Source organism: Pipistrellus hanaki, assembly GCF_964339955.1.
Source record: "Pipistrellus hanaki genome assembly, chromosome: 16".
In the NCBI taxonomy this organism is placed as follows: domain Eukaryota; kingdom Metazoa; phylum Chordata; class Mammalia; order Chiroptera; family Vespertilionidae; genus Pipistrellus; species Pipistrellus hanaki.
In genome coordinates, this window is record NC_140518.1 from 45,497,598 (window position 1) to 45,513,897 (window position 16,300).

Genomic DNA, 16,300 nt, shown 5'->3' on the forward strand with positions numbered 1-16,300 from the left:
GCAGTGACCTATAGGCGAACAGCCAATAGGTGGCCTGGTGACCATGTGCTCTGGAGGAGAGGGGCTCGCCTGGTAAATAATTGGTCCCACAGCTGTTGGGTGGTAGCACATGTTCTGTAATTATAGACAGGAATGAAGGTGGGTACCCTGCTCAAATATTTGACCACTTGTCTAGCAAGGGTGCCAGGGCAATATGCACCATTGCAGGTCTTTTTCAGGGATGTGTTACAGCTCAGGTGGCCAGCCTTCTTCCTCTTGGACCTCCTGGAGGGGATGACTAGAAACTTGGTGAAGCACACTATGGACGACAGTTTCTGATGAACCAATTCTGGGAAGAGGACTCTGCCTCCCAGCTGTCCTATAGCTGTGCCAACTGCACCCCAGGGGAGCGAATTCTGTGGCCCACTGAGTCAGAGCCACTATCACTTGACATGCAGTCAAAGTGTCCTCCTGAGCTTGGGGACTCTGATATAGTCCTCCGTGTCTAAGCTACTCTCGCTTGAGCTCTCCACAATGCCATAGCTATGGTCCAGAGCTTTTTCCACTTTGGAGACATGCCTCACAAGGGCCCATTCTGAGGACACCACCTCTTCCAAAACTTGGCGCTGAGCATAGATGTCATGACTTCCTGGTGGTAATTCTGTTGCTAGGTCATGCACCTCCTTCTTACTATCAAGTTCCTTTCCTCAAAGTTGTTCTCCTGGGAATGCTTGTCGGCGGCACTGTAGCTGGCTGCCTGCTGAAAGCAGAAGCTCTCAGACGTGCCTGTGGAGTCATTATACGAGGTCTGGGCCTTGGTGCTGGCCTGCCTGGCACTGGCCTCATGATCGATGGGCTGGCTGGACATGGAGGCCTTTCGGATCTTTTCCCCCTTAGTGGTGGGTGTGCTGTAACAAATGTAGAGTCACTGTGGCGTGGCTGCTTTCCTCCCGGGGTGCACATGTTGTCAGGCAGATGGGCCAGATTCAGAGGCTCCTTTCGCATTCTGGCACTGTGGGAGCCCCTCATCTCCATCTGCAAGCTGGAGTCTAAAAGACCTTCGATGTATGGCCTGAGCTTGGGATTGGGGCTGTGGAGGACACTGTGATTGTCCTCCATGTCTGGGCTGCTAGTCAGATCTTCAAAGTCTGGTCTGAGCTTAGGTGTGAGGGTGCTGAGGATGCTGTCGTTGTACTCCATGTCTGGGTCAATATCACTGGGCTTCTCAAGCATCTCATACAGGAGGTCCAGGTCCTCCTCTACCTCTGGGACATGCTTTCCTTGGTTCTGCTTGGGTATGGGACCTCTTCCGACATTTGCACTGTGTGCAGCCATAACAGGACTTTCTGGTGGTAGTTCTATTGCCTGGTCATGGAACTTTTTCTGACTACTAGATTCCCCTCGTCGAAGTCATCCTCCTTCTGGCCCTGCCTGTGGGCAGCATTGTAGTTGGCCTCCACCTTGGAGAAGAACTTCTCACATTTGCATTCAGATAAGCTATTCAAGAACTCAGCCTTGCAATGGGCTTGCTTGGTGCTGTCCTCATGGTAGATGGGTGCCTGGACAGGAAGGAGGTATGGATCTTGTCCACCTTGCTGTTGGGTGTGCTGTAGGTCACAAATTCATTGTCACTCTCACTTGGCTGCTTGCCACCACCCAGGGGCCACAGATTCTCTGGCATATGGGCCAGACTCAGAGGCTCTGTTTGGGTCCTCACACTGTGGCTGCCCCACATTTCTGTCTGCGAGCTGGAGTCTGACAGGCCTTCAAAGTATGGCCTGAGCTTGGGTCTGGGGATGCTGAGGACACTCTCATCATCCTCCATGTATAGATCACTTTTCCTGGGGTTCTCCATCATGTCAGACTGACGGTCCCTCTCTGAAACTTTGGACCTGTGAAACAGTGCCATGACTTTTTGCTTCAAGTTTCCTTGTATTGACCACCGCTGCTTCTTTAGCTTTCTTTTCTCAAAGTCATCCTTGTGTAGGTCATGTCTGTGCTTTCCACTGTAGCTGACCCCCAGTTTAGAAAAGGGGCTCTCATCCTCTCCCTCAGTATAGTTAACTGAGGACTTGACTTTGGTGCTGGCCTGCATGGCACTATCCTTCTCTTTGATGGGCTGACTGCACAGGAAGGAAATCCAGATTTCAGCCACTTTGGAAAAGGACTCCTTGCCACTGCTTCAGAGGCTTAGGATCTGACCACACTTGGGGTTTGGCTGCATGATGTCAGCCATGTGGATGACACCCGTGGCCAGTGTCTTGTTGCACAGGACAGTCCTGTTCTTAAAGCTCTTTCTCTTAAAGCTCTTTTGCCTTCTCCCTTAAGGAAATGGGAGTACTGCAGAGAGGTCAGCACCAGGTTGGTCTCCACTGGTTCACTGGGAGGCAGCATAATGTCTTTGGACCTCAGGATGCCCTTGGAGTCCTGCATCTTCACGGAAATCACCAGGTCCTTCACCAGCTCCTTGAAGACCACTAGCTTCTTTAAAGTGACACTGCACCTCCGGGGCACACAGCTGGGGTTGGAGCAGTCCACTGCCCAGGTGGCTAACAGGTTCTGGGGTACCTGTGTTTTGAGCACAGTGGATGTGCTGGCCAGTCCCACAGTTCGTGAGGAAGCTGCAGCTGCTGGCACTATATGGGTATTTTTCCTACTCAGGGTTGATGGTGTGTCCTCCTGTGGTTTGACAGAGGAGGGACATAATTGGTAACAAGAGGTGGGCATATGTGACCAAAAGAGAGTGTAGTCACAAGAAATGTGGCCACTCATTAACCTGTGATTAGGTCGGGGAAGGCTTGGAGGGTGGCCTTTTACACACAGAGACCTAAGATATCACAAAGGATGTTCTGAAGTTAAAACTTTTTTAACTAAAAGCAGTTTATAGTGGGTCACTGTGTCCTAGGCTGGCATATTCTCTAAAAAAAAAAAAAAAAAAAAAAAAAGGTCAATCTTTACCTTAACTGAGCCTGTCTATCGTCTTTTGGAATCTACAAGATCATAACTTTGGAATGTCAAAGGAATTTCCCTTGTTCTGGACACTGTGCTCTATGGAGACCACAAATCGCCTCATTGTTATGGAAGTCATGTTGGCTGTTCTATCCTATATCCACCTATGGGAAGAAGTATGTGTCTATCATTTTACTTTTATCCCCCCAGGGATTTCCCTGCTTTGCTTTCTCCCACCTCCCTAATCTCTCACCAATGGATTTCATGCAACCCACATACATCTCCACTTTTGATTGAAATATCTAAAATAAGGTGAACACTGCCTTTCTCCAGAGCATTATTTCAATCCATTGAGATTTTTGCTTTAAGGCAATTGACAGTTTGGCTCAGATAAAATCTCAACAATTGTTCACACTTTTGAATTCTTTTTCATTGATATTTACTTGACACAATACAGCAGGCTCTCAGAAAAGCTCACCCAGCACCACCCTGCAGACCTACACCTGGTGCTGGGATGCAGCAAAGGGCCCATTGACCCACCAGTTCCCTGTCCATCAGGTGAACTTGTATGAGTTGTCTCTTGAATCAGGACCTTACCCTGCTTGTGCTGCTGATTTTATTTAAGGCATATTTTTTAATGCTCTTGTTGGAAAGAAGGTTAAGGGCCAACATATCTCAGGCCAACGAGAGACAGGAGTGAAAGTGAGCCTGGTTTTAACCACTAGCATTTTTATTGGAATTGCCTTTTGAGAGGCTGGGGAACAAACCTGGGCTGTATAAATGAGAGCTGATCTCGCTCAGCTCTAAAGATGAAGAGGCACATTCTCCTTCCTGAACAAATCTCAGGTGTTCTTAGACAGCTAAGAATCTTTGTGGATGTGTCAGAGGTCATCCCTCATAACATGCGGGAGCCCCTTAGGGAAGTTCCCAAACTACTGTGACTAAAGTAACTGACTCTTCATGGGGAGGACTAATCAGGTTTGGTCCGCTTGCACTGTTAGCCCTTCTGCTTGTTTTACACAGCAGGGAGAGAAACCGAGGCACATAAGAGGGTTTGGATGAGACTCTAGGGGAGTGAGCATCGTGCAGCTCAACCCATAAAGCAACAAATTTCAACCCACTACATAACACCCCTCTAAAATATGCTGAGACTCTGCAGATACCAAATAACAATGGACAGGTGGAATCTGCACCTGGGGCATGTGCCCTGACCAAGAATTAACCGCACCCTTTCCTGCACAGGATGGTGCTCAGCTCCCTAGCAAAAAATAATAGCAGCAAACACACGTCTAATTAACAAGGGAAGTTGTACCTCCCTGGCTGGGAACTCCCAGACTCTATCCCTTATTAATATCCCTGATATTGAGCCTTGACTTGCCAGTGCTTTACAGAAATGAGAGGATTTAACCAGAAAATATCAACTGAAAAATGGCCAATATGCAGGTGTCTTTTGGTGCCTAAAATAATTTTTGTAGGAAACAAAACAAAACACAAGAATAATGCCTAACTGAATAATGCCCAACTGAAATATGATTGAATGAATAGGAAGCATATCTTGATTTCTAAGGAGAAGCACAGACAAATTTTCTTTAAAAAATAATAAGAAATTTCAGATTATCTTCAAACTCACTTGAAGCTAATAAATGCTAACACCCCATTCTCCCCCTTCTATAGCAAGTCCAATACACCTTTTGCTCTCTCAGCTTCCTTGTCCAGATGTGTTCCTTCCCTTCCCTTCTTCCTTCCCCTTCTGTCTCCTCCACTACAACTCCCTACTGACTTAAGGGAAAATGAGAATAGGAATTCTACCAGCTCCCTTTGGAGAAAAGCTGTTCCCAGCCAGAGAGGAAACAGCAATGGTTCTCCATTTTCTCAATGGCTCTGATTGGGTCACAAAGATATTTAACTTATAGAACATAATCCCGGCTGTTTTTTCACCGGTGCAACCCCCAAGGCCTAGCAGGGGAACAGCAAGCATCTTAGTATTCATGGGAAGAAAAACCTTTTGTGTAATTGAAGGGGCTTCGCCTCCAGTCTCAGCAACTGTCCCATAACCTGAATTCTCTGATGCCCACCGACCCTCAGCTCAGCGCCTGCTCTGTCCATAGAGAAATGAGGCTGTTCTGACTTGGCCCCTCTCCCTCCCTATTAGAACCTGAAATTCTGCTCACTGTTAACTGCCCTGTTTGCTCCTTTCATGACCCAGAGGAACTGGGCCCAGCACCCTTATCACCTTAAGCTTAAATGTGGGGCTGTTCTTAGAAAATGACCTGTCCCATATCTTTGAGGAAAAGGACAAGAGAGAAGACATGTTCAGTGTTCTGAGTTTCTGGCCTTAGTGGGGCCACAGTAATGGACTGTCACAATCAGATCCATGGAGAGACACCCTTTTGGAAAAGCCAGTCATTCCAGCTCAACCTGAGGCCTCCAGAGATGCTGAGTATCAATAGTGTCTCCTCTCCCAGAAATGGCCTCTTTGTTACTTTTCTTTGCCTACATTTGCTGTCAAAACTGCCACTTCTGCCGAAACCGGTTTGGCTCAGTGGATAGAGCGTCAGCCTAGGGACTGAAAGGTCCTGGGTTTGATTCCGGTCAAGGGATATACTTTGGTTGCGGGCACATCCTCAGTAGGGGGTGTGCAAGAGGCAACTGATTGATGATTCTCTCTCATCAATGTTTCTAACTCTCTATCCCTCTCTCTTCCTCTCTATAAAAAACCAATAAAATAAAAAACAAACAAACAAACAAAAAATCTGCCACTTCTTGGTAAATCTACTTGTGGAATTTGCAGGAGGGGGATTTACCCAGGAAGGTGCCAGCAGGGTACCCTCCCTCTGGCCTCCAGCATAAGTGACCTTCTGTCTCAGCAGGGCCTTTTTTCCACAGCTGCCCCTGCTTCCTAGTACAGCCACCATGCCAGGTCCCAGAGGTGAGCAGGACAAAGCATTCTGCTGGCCCAGCCATGCTGTTTCTACTCAAGTCTGGATCGGCAACTGAGAATCAAGGGACTTCAGTGAGTGAGCAGGAGCCCAGGTATCAACAAGGTGCCTCACACCTTCCAGATTCTGCCCCAGCATGACACAGGGGACAAAGGGGAGAGGGCATCAGTGAAGCAGGGGCTCCTTGGAGGTCACTGGGGACACATGGGCACTGGGAATGAGATACTCAGCTGTGCTGAGAGGCCTGAATCCCTAGTCCTATGTCCTAGGCTCCTGAGCTGTGTTCTCTCAGTGTGCATCTGTGTGTATTTAAGGCTGTGCAGCTGTCCCTGTAGAGGTGAGAGAGTCAACTTGTTAGCTGAGCTGGTCCTCACATTGGTTTGTTAAAAGCCAGTAGCTGGGGGTTTGGGGAAACCACTTGGTGATGGTGCTCCAGGTGTGAGGAGTAAAGGTTGGCCTGGATTCCGGACAACCTCAGGTTCCCACTGAGCAGACAGAACTGAAGGGGAGCAGGGAGGAGAGGGCACTGTGGAAGAGCTCATGCTGAACATCCTAAATAACCAGTCCCTTTATCTATCATCAGAAGGTTTACGTCATTGCCCTTGGGCTTTTCAAGATCATAAAGGGTGCTCAGAACTGAGGATTTCAGAAACAAGGACACAGGGGCTACCTGAGAAGCGCTGGCTCTCTTCACAGGTGAGGGTGTCTCTGTGGTGTCAGCAGACCAGTCAGCACTCACCTGTACGCACAGGGCCACCTCCAGACATGCTATTATTGCTTCCATCATCCCAGTGGGTCACTCCTACCTCCTGCCACAGTCTCCTACTAATTCCTCAATCAGGCCATATTCTTTTTTGTTTGTTTGTTTAATATATTTTATTGATTTTTTACAGAGAGGAAGAGAGAGAGATAGAGAGTTAGAAACATCGATGAGAGAGAATCATCAGTCAGCTGCCTCTTGCATACCCCTTACTGGGGGCATGCCCGCAACCAAGGTACATGTCCTTGACCAGAATCAAACCTGGGACCTTTCAGTCCGCAGACCAACGCTCTATCCACTGAGCCAAACGGGTTTCGGCAGGCCATATTTTTTAGGGACAAAGTAGGTAACTGTCTCCAAAATCTCCTTCTGTCCCACCTGCAGGAAACTCGGGACTTGCCAATGAGGTTGCCTCCTCCGCCTCCACCTCCTACCTCACTGTTTCATTAGCACCTCAGTGCTGAGACTATCATTTCCCTCCACTTCAGGGACATCCTTTCCTCACCATACTCTGCAGCTTGTCATCATTTAGGACATGTCTAACTTCTCCCCGCCTACACCTCTCTCTCCCCTTACTATTACCCATTCCCTTCCCCTTCTCATTCTAGCTGCTCTGAAACTCAGAAACATATGCTTCCTTTCTCTCATTCTCACCAGGACTGCTCATCACTGCCTGGAACCATCATGCCAGGGCTCCCAGAGCTGGTTACTGACTTGTTCTCTGCTCAGCCATCCTGTTCTGGAAACCAACCTCCTGGTGATTCCAGTACTTGCAACCCAACACACCCCCCCCCCCCCCCCCGCTTATTGTTTCCTGACTCAAATCCGTTTTTCTAATTCTTCCCTCTGCCTGAAATGTGTCTCACTGACTAGCTTGCCTGATTAATATCCTCCACAGGCTAGAAATGGCAAGTTCTCTTTGGGGACTCTCTTTGGAAGTGAACACACAATACTTCCCCATAAAGAAATGTCCTCTTCCTGTGACCCTAAGCCCACTTGTGCTATGGGAACCACATGATGTCACTGTTCTCATATATCTGTATTCCAACAAGAATTGTGATGGAAAAGACATTAGCATCACTGATCTCTAGTACTTAGCAGTTCTAGCACACAGAATTTATTCTAAAACCATTTTTTGTTAAATTTTTTTTGTTCAAATTCTTGTCCATCCCATTTACTGTTACCAGGTATCCTAAATGTAAAAAGGCCCATGGCCTCTAAGGTAGACCTAACCTCCCTTTACTTCTCCAGCCTTTATTTAATCTCACAATGCTTCCCTCAATTGCCATGCCACATAAAAAAATCAGAGTAAAGTGAGTAAACAAATCCTTATTCATCTACTGGTTTGCTTTAGGAATTCCATCCTAAAGAGCATTGTGTGTGATACCCAGATGGGCTCGTGTTCTCAATGCTTGTGGTACCAGGTCAACCTTAGGACTCATCACATCCCGCTAGAATTTCCTTAATACCTATGTCAGCCCAGACAGGTGCTCATCTTGAGGGCATGGACTGTGTGCCTGGTCCAAAACTTATTCCCATTTGTCCTGAGAAATTGCAGCTTTTTCCAGGGCAAGTTGCCTAGACGGGTGTTAGTCACTTCTCTACAGGGTGGTATGGAGCGCTGAAGAGGACTGATGTAAAAGGAGAAGCCAGGCTACATCCACAATCTTGTTCAGCCATGAGGAGTGAGAAAGAATGGCCACTGGGCTCTGTTGAGACAGAAGAGCCTCAGGAAAAAGCCCAGCTGAACCAGAGCTCATGGGCTGAGGGGTGGAGAGAGACTCTGACCGCAGAGGAGATTTAGAAACAGTGCCTTTGGAGGAGGTGATTGTGGACCCTGGGCCCTGGGACATTCCTTGTCCCCCCTGTGCTATGAGCCAACAAAGGAGATGCTCAGAATGCTGTACAGTGTGAGTGGAGCAGGGGAGAGTTTCTGTCCAGGTGCAAGTGGCAGTCAGTGTTCAGGAACTGCTTGCTGCTGGTTAAACCCTACAACATTCTGCATAGTGGACGCCAGGGGGCACTTAAGACCAGGCTTTGCCCATATGCTAATGGAAGATGAAGTCAAACAAAATGTGGGTTCCCAGGGACAGCCTTGACATAAAGGGTCCCTGTCCCAGTGCTCATCAGTCAATTTCCCCTAAGTCCCATTGTCGTGCGCCTCAAGAACATCACATTAGTAGAGCAGATGACTCCTGACAGACTAATTATTTCTAAGTTATGACTCATAATAACACCATAGAGGCCCAGAAGAAACAGACTTTCACAAAGCTATGGAGGTTGATAGAGTTAAATTTTATAGAATCTTAATTAAATTTATGTTTAAGAATATTTTTAAAAATAGACTGTAGGTTACCGAATAGCATGAGAAAAAAAAATACAATAACATTGTAAGCATATACAAAATAAACACAAATATTTTTAAACTGTATCTAAAGGGGATGTAGGAGTCCCATCTGCCATGGTGCCATGGTAGCTGACTGGCGCTGTGGCCTAGAACCTGGGACCACAAGCCTTCCAGGAGCTGAGGTGAGTTGCTCAAATGCTGCAGATGGTTCCACATCTGGAAGTTCAGTAAAAGCTGTGCCTGGAGCATACACTGGCTCTAGAGAGGGCACGTAGTTGGCATTTCCTCTTCAGGTGTATCTTTATCTTGCTCTGGAGTTGCTTCTGGAGATCCAGGAAGAGAACATGTTACATTATGACTGCCTTTTGTGAGCCTTCCAAGGCAGGGAACCTCCCATCTCCATCACTGAAGTCCCAGTTCAAGCCCCCACCCCTGGAGTCCTCCACACTGCAGGCCATGGGCACTGACCTGAGTGGCTCTGTGCTCCTGAAAAAAAAAAAAAAAAAAAAAAAAAACACCAGCCTCTGGGAGCTCTTCTGTATGTGGTCCAACCACATCCCTCTCAACTCACCCACACCACTCAAATCCACATGCACAGCTGTCTTTGACTCCCTCCCTTTTTTCTAAGGAAACCCTCAGACCTCTGACCTCTTGCAGAAATCCCATAAGGCATGGGACCTTCTCCAAGTCACAGTACTTATACTCCCCTTAGGGCTCTGATCCAAAGCCAACTCACTTTTTCTGCTGTCCAGAGATGCACTTTCTGCTTCAAAATATGAGAAAAATGCAGTGATATTTCATATTGACTGTCCTGTGGATGCTACCTGCTTGTGTGGCCTAGTTTGACTAAGTAACTCCTGAGTAGAAGGAGGCGCTGAAGTGCAGTCCTGCAGGTAGGGCATTTGCTGACTGAATGAGCCCAAACCAGCCCCATCTCAGATAGCTAGGTGACACGGGGGTCCTCCTGCTCACCCCTAGGATTTCTAATCTGGCTTCACCCAGGACAGGGACCCTAATGGAATCTCCAATGTCTTTATCACAAGAGAAAATAGCTTAGCCTGAGGCCTGAGGAGATTCACAAATAAGCCAGAAGCTTCTTTAAGAAGAAGAGAAAATAACCAATTAGGACAACCACAGATTCTCAAGCATACCTGTCAAGTGTCCAAGCTCCCAGAGAGCCTTTTTTCCAGGGAAACACTCCCCCACCCCCCATTTCCCGAGACCCTACAATAACCCTATGAGGCTGGGTCTCAGTATTCCCCATGGTCAGAGAAACAAACACTCAGAGAGATGCAGTGACCTGAAGACTCACAGCAAGCAGGTGGCCAAGTGACCACTGTGCTGTGAAGGGACAGGGCTTATCTAGTACATGGTTGGTCCCACACACGTTGTTTAGTAGAAAATGTTCTATATGAACACAGAAGGGTGGGTGTGGACCAAGGTGGGGATGCTGCCCAGGAAGCTGGTAACCAAGTAATTGATCAGTTTGTCCAGTCACTGCTCCTGGGCAACCTGTACTGTACATCCTTTTATTTTATTTTTGCTCTCTGAGGATCAAGTTTATTTGGAAGCCCAAGTGAGTGGGGTTGGTGTCAACATGGAGGCCCAGGGCTGAACCTACTGGCCTCCATGTTAGGCTCAGGATGCCCCCATTGGAGGCCAGCCCTTGGCCTCTGGCCACCCAGCTCTGAGTCTGGGCACAGGGGGAGCCAACTCCCTGGGAAGGAGAGTCATGGCTCAAGGAAGGGCAGGTGGAGAAGGTGAGGACAGTTCTCTCTTCGTGAGTCAGGGTCCAGTAAAACAGACTTGCTCAAAGTTCTGAGGGTTAATAGGTTTAAATTTTATAGACTCTAAATTAAGGTCATGTTTGGTAGTATTTCATTAAATGTTCTTTATGATACAATCTATGTTATTAAATATCATAAAAATTACAATAAAATTATTCACATATGTGACATGAATACAAACTTTTAACATTGTATCTAAATGGGGTTAAGGGTGTCCTCTCTGCGATGGCAGCTGACACGTGCTTGGCCTGTGATCTGGTACCACAGGCCCTACAGGAGCTGGGTGAGTTGCTGAAATGCTGCAGGTGGTTCTTCTGCCTCATGAAGTTCAGGGAAAGCTGGGTCTGGATCGGCTCTGGCTCTGGAAAGGCCACTAGGGTGGCATCGTCTCTGGAGGGTTTTCCTGAATGTTGCTCTGGAGCTAGTTCTGCATATCCAAGAGGAGCACATGTTACCACCCTCACTGCCTTTTGTGTGCCTTCCAAAGGTGGGGATGCAGGTTCTTTGCCTGCCCCACCAGTTACCACCCCCGGAGGCCTTCTCCTCCTCCTGTCATGGCCTCAGTGGGCTCAGGTGCTCAGTCATGACTGGAGACACTGGGCCTGGTTTGGCAGGTCAGGGACTAGAAAGTTGACTCTATGGAGGCCAACAGCATCATCAAGCTTGGAAATTCTGGCAGCAGATTAAAATCCTGAGGATACTGATGCAGCCAGATGCCCAGGATACAGGAGATGACCCTGGGAAGAGAGGGGTAGGAAGCAGAGTCTGAGGCCTGACCTTTCCTTTCACATGGCCCTCCCAGAGCACCACTCAGAGTATCTGGGGTTCTGTGCTTGTGATCCTGCCCATCCAGAAACCAGACCTACTCCTTGTCCACCTTCAGTCTGGCAGTTCTGGCAGAGACACTCCTGTTCACTCAGGAGGGGCTGGCAAAAAGCACTACTTACTGACAGCTCTGGCTCAAGGAGGGAACTACCTCTCCCCTTCTTCAAGGGAACTTGATATGCTCCTTCAGTGTCCTTGTCTCCTCCCACTACCTTCCCCAAAAATGCCAACTCCATGAGAACAAGGAAGGCTGGTGTCCTCCCTGTTCATGTCACTCATTGCCACACAGTAGGTGCCCAGGAATAGCTGACCAATGAGCAAACAAACAAACTCTGTCTCCAATCCTGGCTTCCAAGGGCCTTCCTATCACCTCAAACTTTGGCTCTTGCACCTACGTGCCGCTTAATTTACAAGCTCTCCTGTGGGGTTCTTTGCCTGCCACTAAAACTCAACTCTCACAGGGCAGGGTGCACTTGCCAAGCTGCCACTAAAAAGGTTCTATCCAATTAGTGAGCATTTTCCCAGGATAGGGGTGCAGGCAGGGCTGGGCTTAGGGGTAGAAGGGTATGAATTTTCTGAGGGTCTGACTTTCTCACTGAGCTCCCACTGCTCTCCCACACCACCCATATTCACATACACAGCTCTCTTTGACGCCTTCCCTTTTTTCTAGGAGAAGCCCTCAGACCGCTGTCTCTTGTAGAAATCATACCGTGTGTGGGATCCTGGGTTCTGCCAGCACATCCCCATACTCCCCCTCCTAGTTCTGACCCAAAACTGACTCACGTTTTCTGCTGGAACAGAGGTTCTCCTTCCTCTTCACAGTATGGGAAGATGCAGCCATATGGAGAGGAGGCCAGGAGGATGTCACATCAGCTGTCCTGTAGACACTAAGAGTCTGTGCAGCCTAGTGTGACTAAATCGCTCCCAACTAGAAGGAAGCTCTGCAGTGCAGGCGTGGAGTCTGATCTGAGCACTGGATAAGGTCAGTGCCTAGAGACAACTCTGTAACTGGCAGACTTCTGATATATTTGCTGAATGAGTGAGCCCAAACCAGCCCCATAACAGATAGCTGGGAGAGCCTGGGCCCCACTGCTCACCCCTGGGGTTTCTGCTCTGGCTTCACCCAGGACAGGGACCAATAACAGAATCTCCAGTCCCTTTATGACATGAGAAAAGTGCTTAGCTCAAGGCCCCAAGAAGAAGCACATAGAGGAAGAAAAATGATCAACCAGGACAATCACAGCCCCTACTGCAGACCTATCCACTGTCCAGGCACCAGAGAAAGCTTTAGGGGAACACCCTATATGGTTCCTACAAAAACCCTCTGAGGATGCTCCTTGACTCACCTCATGTTCTTAGAAATAAACACTCAGAGGGATGCAGTGATCTGAGAGGTCACACCAGCAAGTGGCCAAATGACCACTGTGCTGTGGAGAGAGGCAGGTTGCTCACTTTGCCAATAGCTGGTCCAACACCTGTTGTGTGGCATCTAATGTTCTGTGATCACATGAAGAAGTAGAGATGAAGGTGGGTCGCTGCCCAGGAAGGAGGGCACAGGTTTGTCCAGCCCGTGTGCCTGTGGATCTACAGCATGCAGCTGTTTTTTGTTATTTTGCCCTGTGAAGCAGGAGTCCATTGGGAACCATAAGTAGATGGTGCTGGGGAAACTTGGCTGATTGGCAGCTGGGGTCCATGGCTGGGCTGTCTGGCTTCCATGTTGTGCTCCGGATACCCCAATGGGAGATCTGCCCTTTTCCTCTGGCGGCCCAGCTCTGAGTCTGGGCACAAGGTGAAGCCAGCTCTCCAGGTTAAGCAGAGCCCTGGTTTCCAGGAAGGACAGATCTCCAAGGCCAGAACCCTTCTCACTGAACGTGTTGGGGATTCTGAGGCTAAAACACACCTTCCATGGTGCTCCAGTTCAACAGTGCCCACTTAACCTCCCACTTGCAGGAGTGTTCTGGTTATTAAACAGACCACTTAGGAGGACCAGCGGGGGCAACCCCCTTAGGTTCCAGGATGTGAGCACATTCTAACATAAAACAGTTTCTCTGTGTTTTCAGGTTGGAGGAAGGTAGGCTTCCACTCACTGATGAGGAGAAGGTTGGGTTGTGTGAGGCCTCCCTGGCGGGGGACAAAAGCATGTAGGAGCATGAGGGGACCGCATCATCTATGTCTCCTGACATGACTGAAATTGGTTCCACTCTTCCAACTTTCACTGCCCCCACAAAGGGAATGAACTTCTGTGAAGACAACTTCCCTGGGCTCTTCGGCTTAGAGATGAGCATGGCCTCTGCAATGGGCAGCTGGTGGACACAGTTGGCCCCTGTGATGTACTCTGTGATTCTCAACACAATGTTCTGCACAGAACTCTGGGCCTCCAGATTGTTGAACACTTCCTGCCAGGACAGGTCCTGGAAGAGGTTGTTGTACCGGTAATCTACAGAGCCCAAGTAGCAGGCCACAGGGTGGGAACCCAGTGGGATGACCAGGAAGCGCATGTAGCCCAGTCAGTCAGGGTTCTTGTGGGACAGCTGCTCCACAAAGACTAGCATACACTGTGCTGAAATAGTGCTGAGTCCCCACCACTGCAATCTTGACTGGCATTGGGGTCTCAGTATTGCAGTTACAGTATCTCTGTATCCAGGAGATGATGAAGCTGAAGGCCTCCTGGACATCCACCATGGAGCAGGTGCGCACGATTGGCAGTGAGTGCTGCTGCAGGACGTCTGACAGGAACTGCCCCTGCCTGTCAGAGGTACTGATGAGGATGATGTTCCTGGGAAGACAGTCATTGGAGAAGAGGATGTGGTTCAGTTGATCGTACACAGTCTTCCTGGGGACCTGCAGGTTGCTCTGTTGGACTTGGCAGTGCTCCTTGATCAGGCTGTTGGATGACTCATTCAGGGACCTGCTCCGGCCCCAGCAGGCGGGTTGCTTACCCTTGGAGCTGCTGGAGAGGAGGACCAAAGACTCAGTCGTGGTGGTGCGCCTGCTGGGTGGCAGCTTCTTAGTGAGCATGTCCTGGGCAGAGGTCTCTGCCTCTGGGCTGTCCTCAGGCTGTACAGGCAGTTCCCCATGGTTGGGCATGCTGTGGGCTACCCAGTCAGAGCCACTGTCACTTGACAGGGTTTCAAAGTATGACCTGGGTTTGGGCTTGGGCTTGGGGGTGCTTAGGACTCTGTCATCCTCCTCCATATCTGGGCCACTTAACAGGCTTTCAGAGTATGTCATGAGCTCAGGCATGGGAGGTGTTAGGAGACGGTCATCATCTTTCTTATCTGAGCTGCTCTCACTGGGGTTCACCAGCCTGTAAAGGAGAAGAGCCATGGCCTTGTCCACATCAGGTTGTTGCACCTCAGGCTCCTGCTTTGAGACCAGGACCTCCTCCGTCATTTGGTACCTGTGCAGCCATGCTGCGACTTTCTGCTGATAGTTTTGTTGCCTTGTCATGGACCTGCTTCTTCCTATTGGCTTCCCCAGGTCCAACTTATCCTCATCTAGGTCATGCCTGTGGGCAGCATTGTAGCTGACCTCCATTTCAGAAAAGACAATCTCAGAGTCTCTTTCAGAGAAGTTATCTGCCTTGGTGCTGGCCAGCATTGCTCTGTCCAGGTGGTTGACAGGCTGGCTTGATAGGGAGAAGATACAGGTCTTATCCACCTTGGTGGCAGGGGTGCTGTAGGCCATCAAATCAGAGACACTGTCACTGAACAGCTTTCTTCCCGGGCCCTGGGCCTTTACGGGCTTGTGGGCCAGCTGAGAAGGCTCCTTCTGCCTCCGGGCACTGTGAATGCTCCTCATCTCTATCTGCCAGCTCGAGTATGCCAGGCCTTCAAAGTATTGCCTGGTCTTGGTCTTGGTGTTGCTAAGGATGATGCCATCATCCTCCATGTCTGATCCACTGTTACTGGGATTCTCAAGGTTGTCATACAGAAGGTCCATGTCCTCTTCCACCTTGGGGACATGCTCTGTAGGGTCCTGATCTGAGTCTAGGACCTCTTCTGACATGTTGGACCTGGAAAGCCTGACTTTCTGCTTCACGTTTCCTAGCATGCATCGCTGCTGCTTCTTGGGCTGCCTCGGGTCAGTCATTTTCTTCCAGGTGCTGCCTGGGTGTCACATTGTAGCTGGCCTCCAGCTCAGAGCAGCTCTCAAATTTCCCCTCAGTGCAGTTATTTGTGGGCTTGGCCTTGGGGCTGGCCTGCATGGTGCCATCCTTATAGTTGATGGGCTGACTGGACAGGGAGGAAATCCAGATCTCAACCACCCTGATGGAGGACTCCTGGATGCTGCTGCTGAGGCTCAGCACCTGGCCACCCTCGGGGGGTCGCTGAATCATCCACAGGTGGATGGCACCTGTGGCCAGTGTTTTGTAGCCCAGGATGATCTGGTTGTTATTGCACTTCCTCTGATGCAGCATGATCTGTAGCTTGTTGCCTTCTTCCTTGAGGAAGTGTGGGTACTATAGGGAGGTCAGTACCAGGTTAGTCTCCACTTGTCTACTAGTGGGCAGCACAATTTCATGGGACCTCAAGAAGCCCTTGGAGCCCTGCATCTGTACTGTTATCACCATAGAGATGAGCTCCTTCTCCAGCTCCTTCAAGATCACCAGCTTCTTTAAAGTCAGGCTACACAGCTTGAGCACACAGCTGGGGCTGGAGCAGTCCACCTCCCAGATAGAGAAGAGGTTCATGGGCACTGGGGTGTTGAGCAC

At 49.2% G+C, this 16,300-nt stretch overlaps 1 protein-coding gene across 1 annotated transcript; it reads right to left on the reverse strand.

Annotated features, from left to right (window-relative positions):
* Window positions 1-1,480: 1,480 nt before the first annotated feature.
* Window positions 1,481-16,291, reverse strand: LOC311610781 (phosphofurin acidic cluster sorting protein 2-like; the record flags this gene model as incomplete). The annotated part of the gene is given in 7 exon segments (XM_084862302.1): window positions 1,481-2,102; window positions 2,321-2,547; window positions 13,674-14,093; window positions 14,097-14,138; window positions 14,140-15,673; window positions 15,675-16,048; window positions 16,052-16,291. Coding segments are annotated over 7 exon segments (3,447 nt in total). The 5' UTR covers window positions 16,280-16,291.
* Window positions 16,292-16,300: the final 9 nt, after the last annotated feature.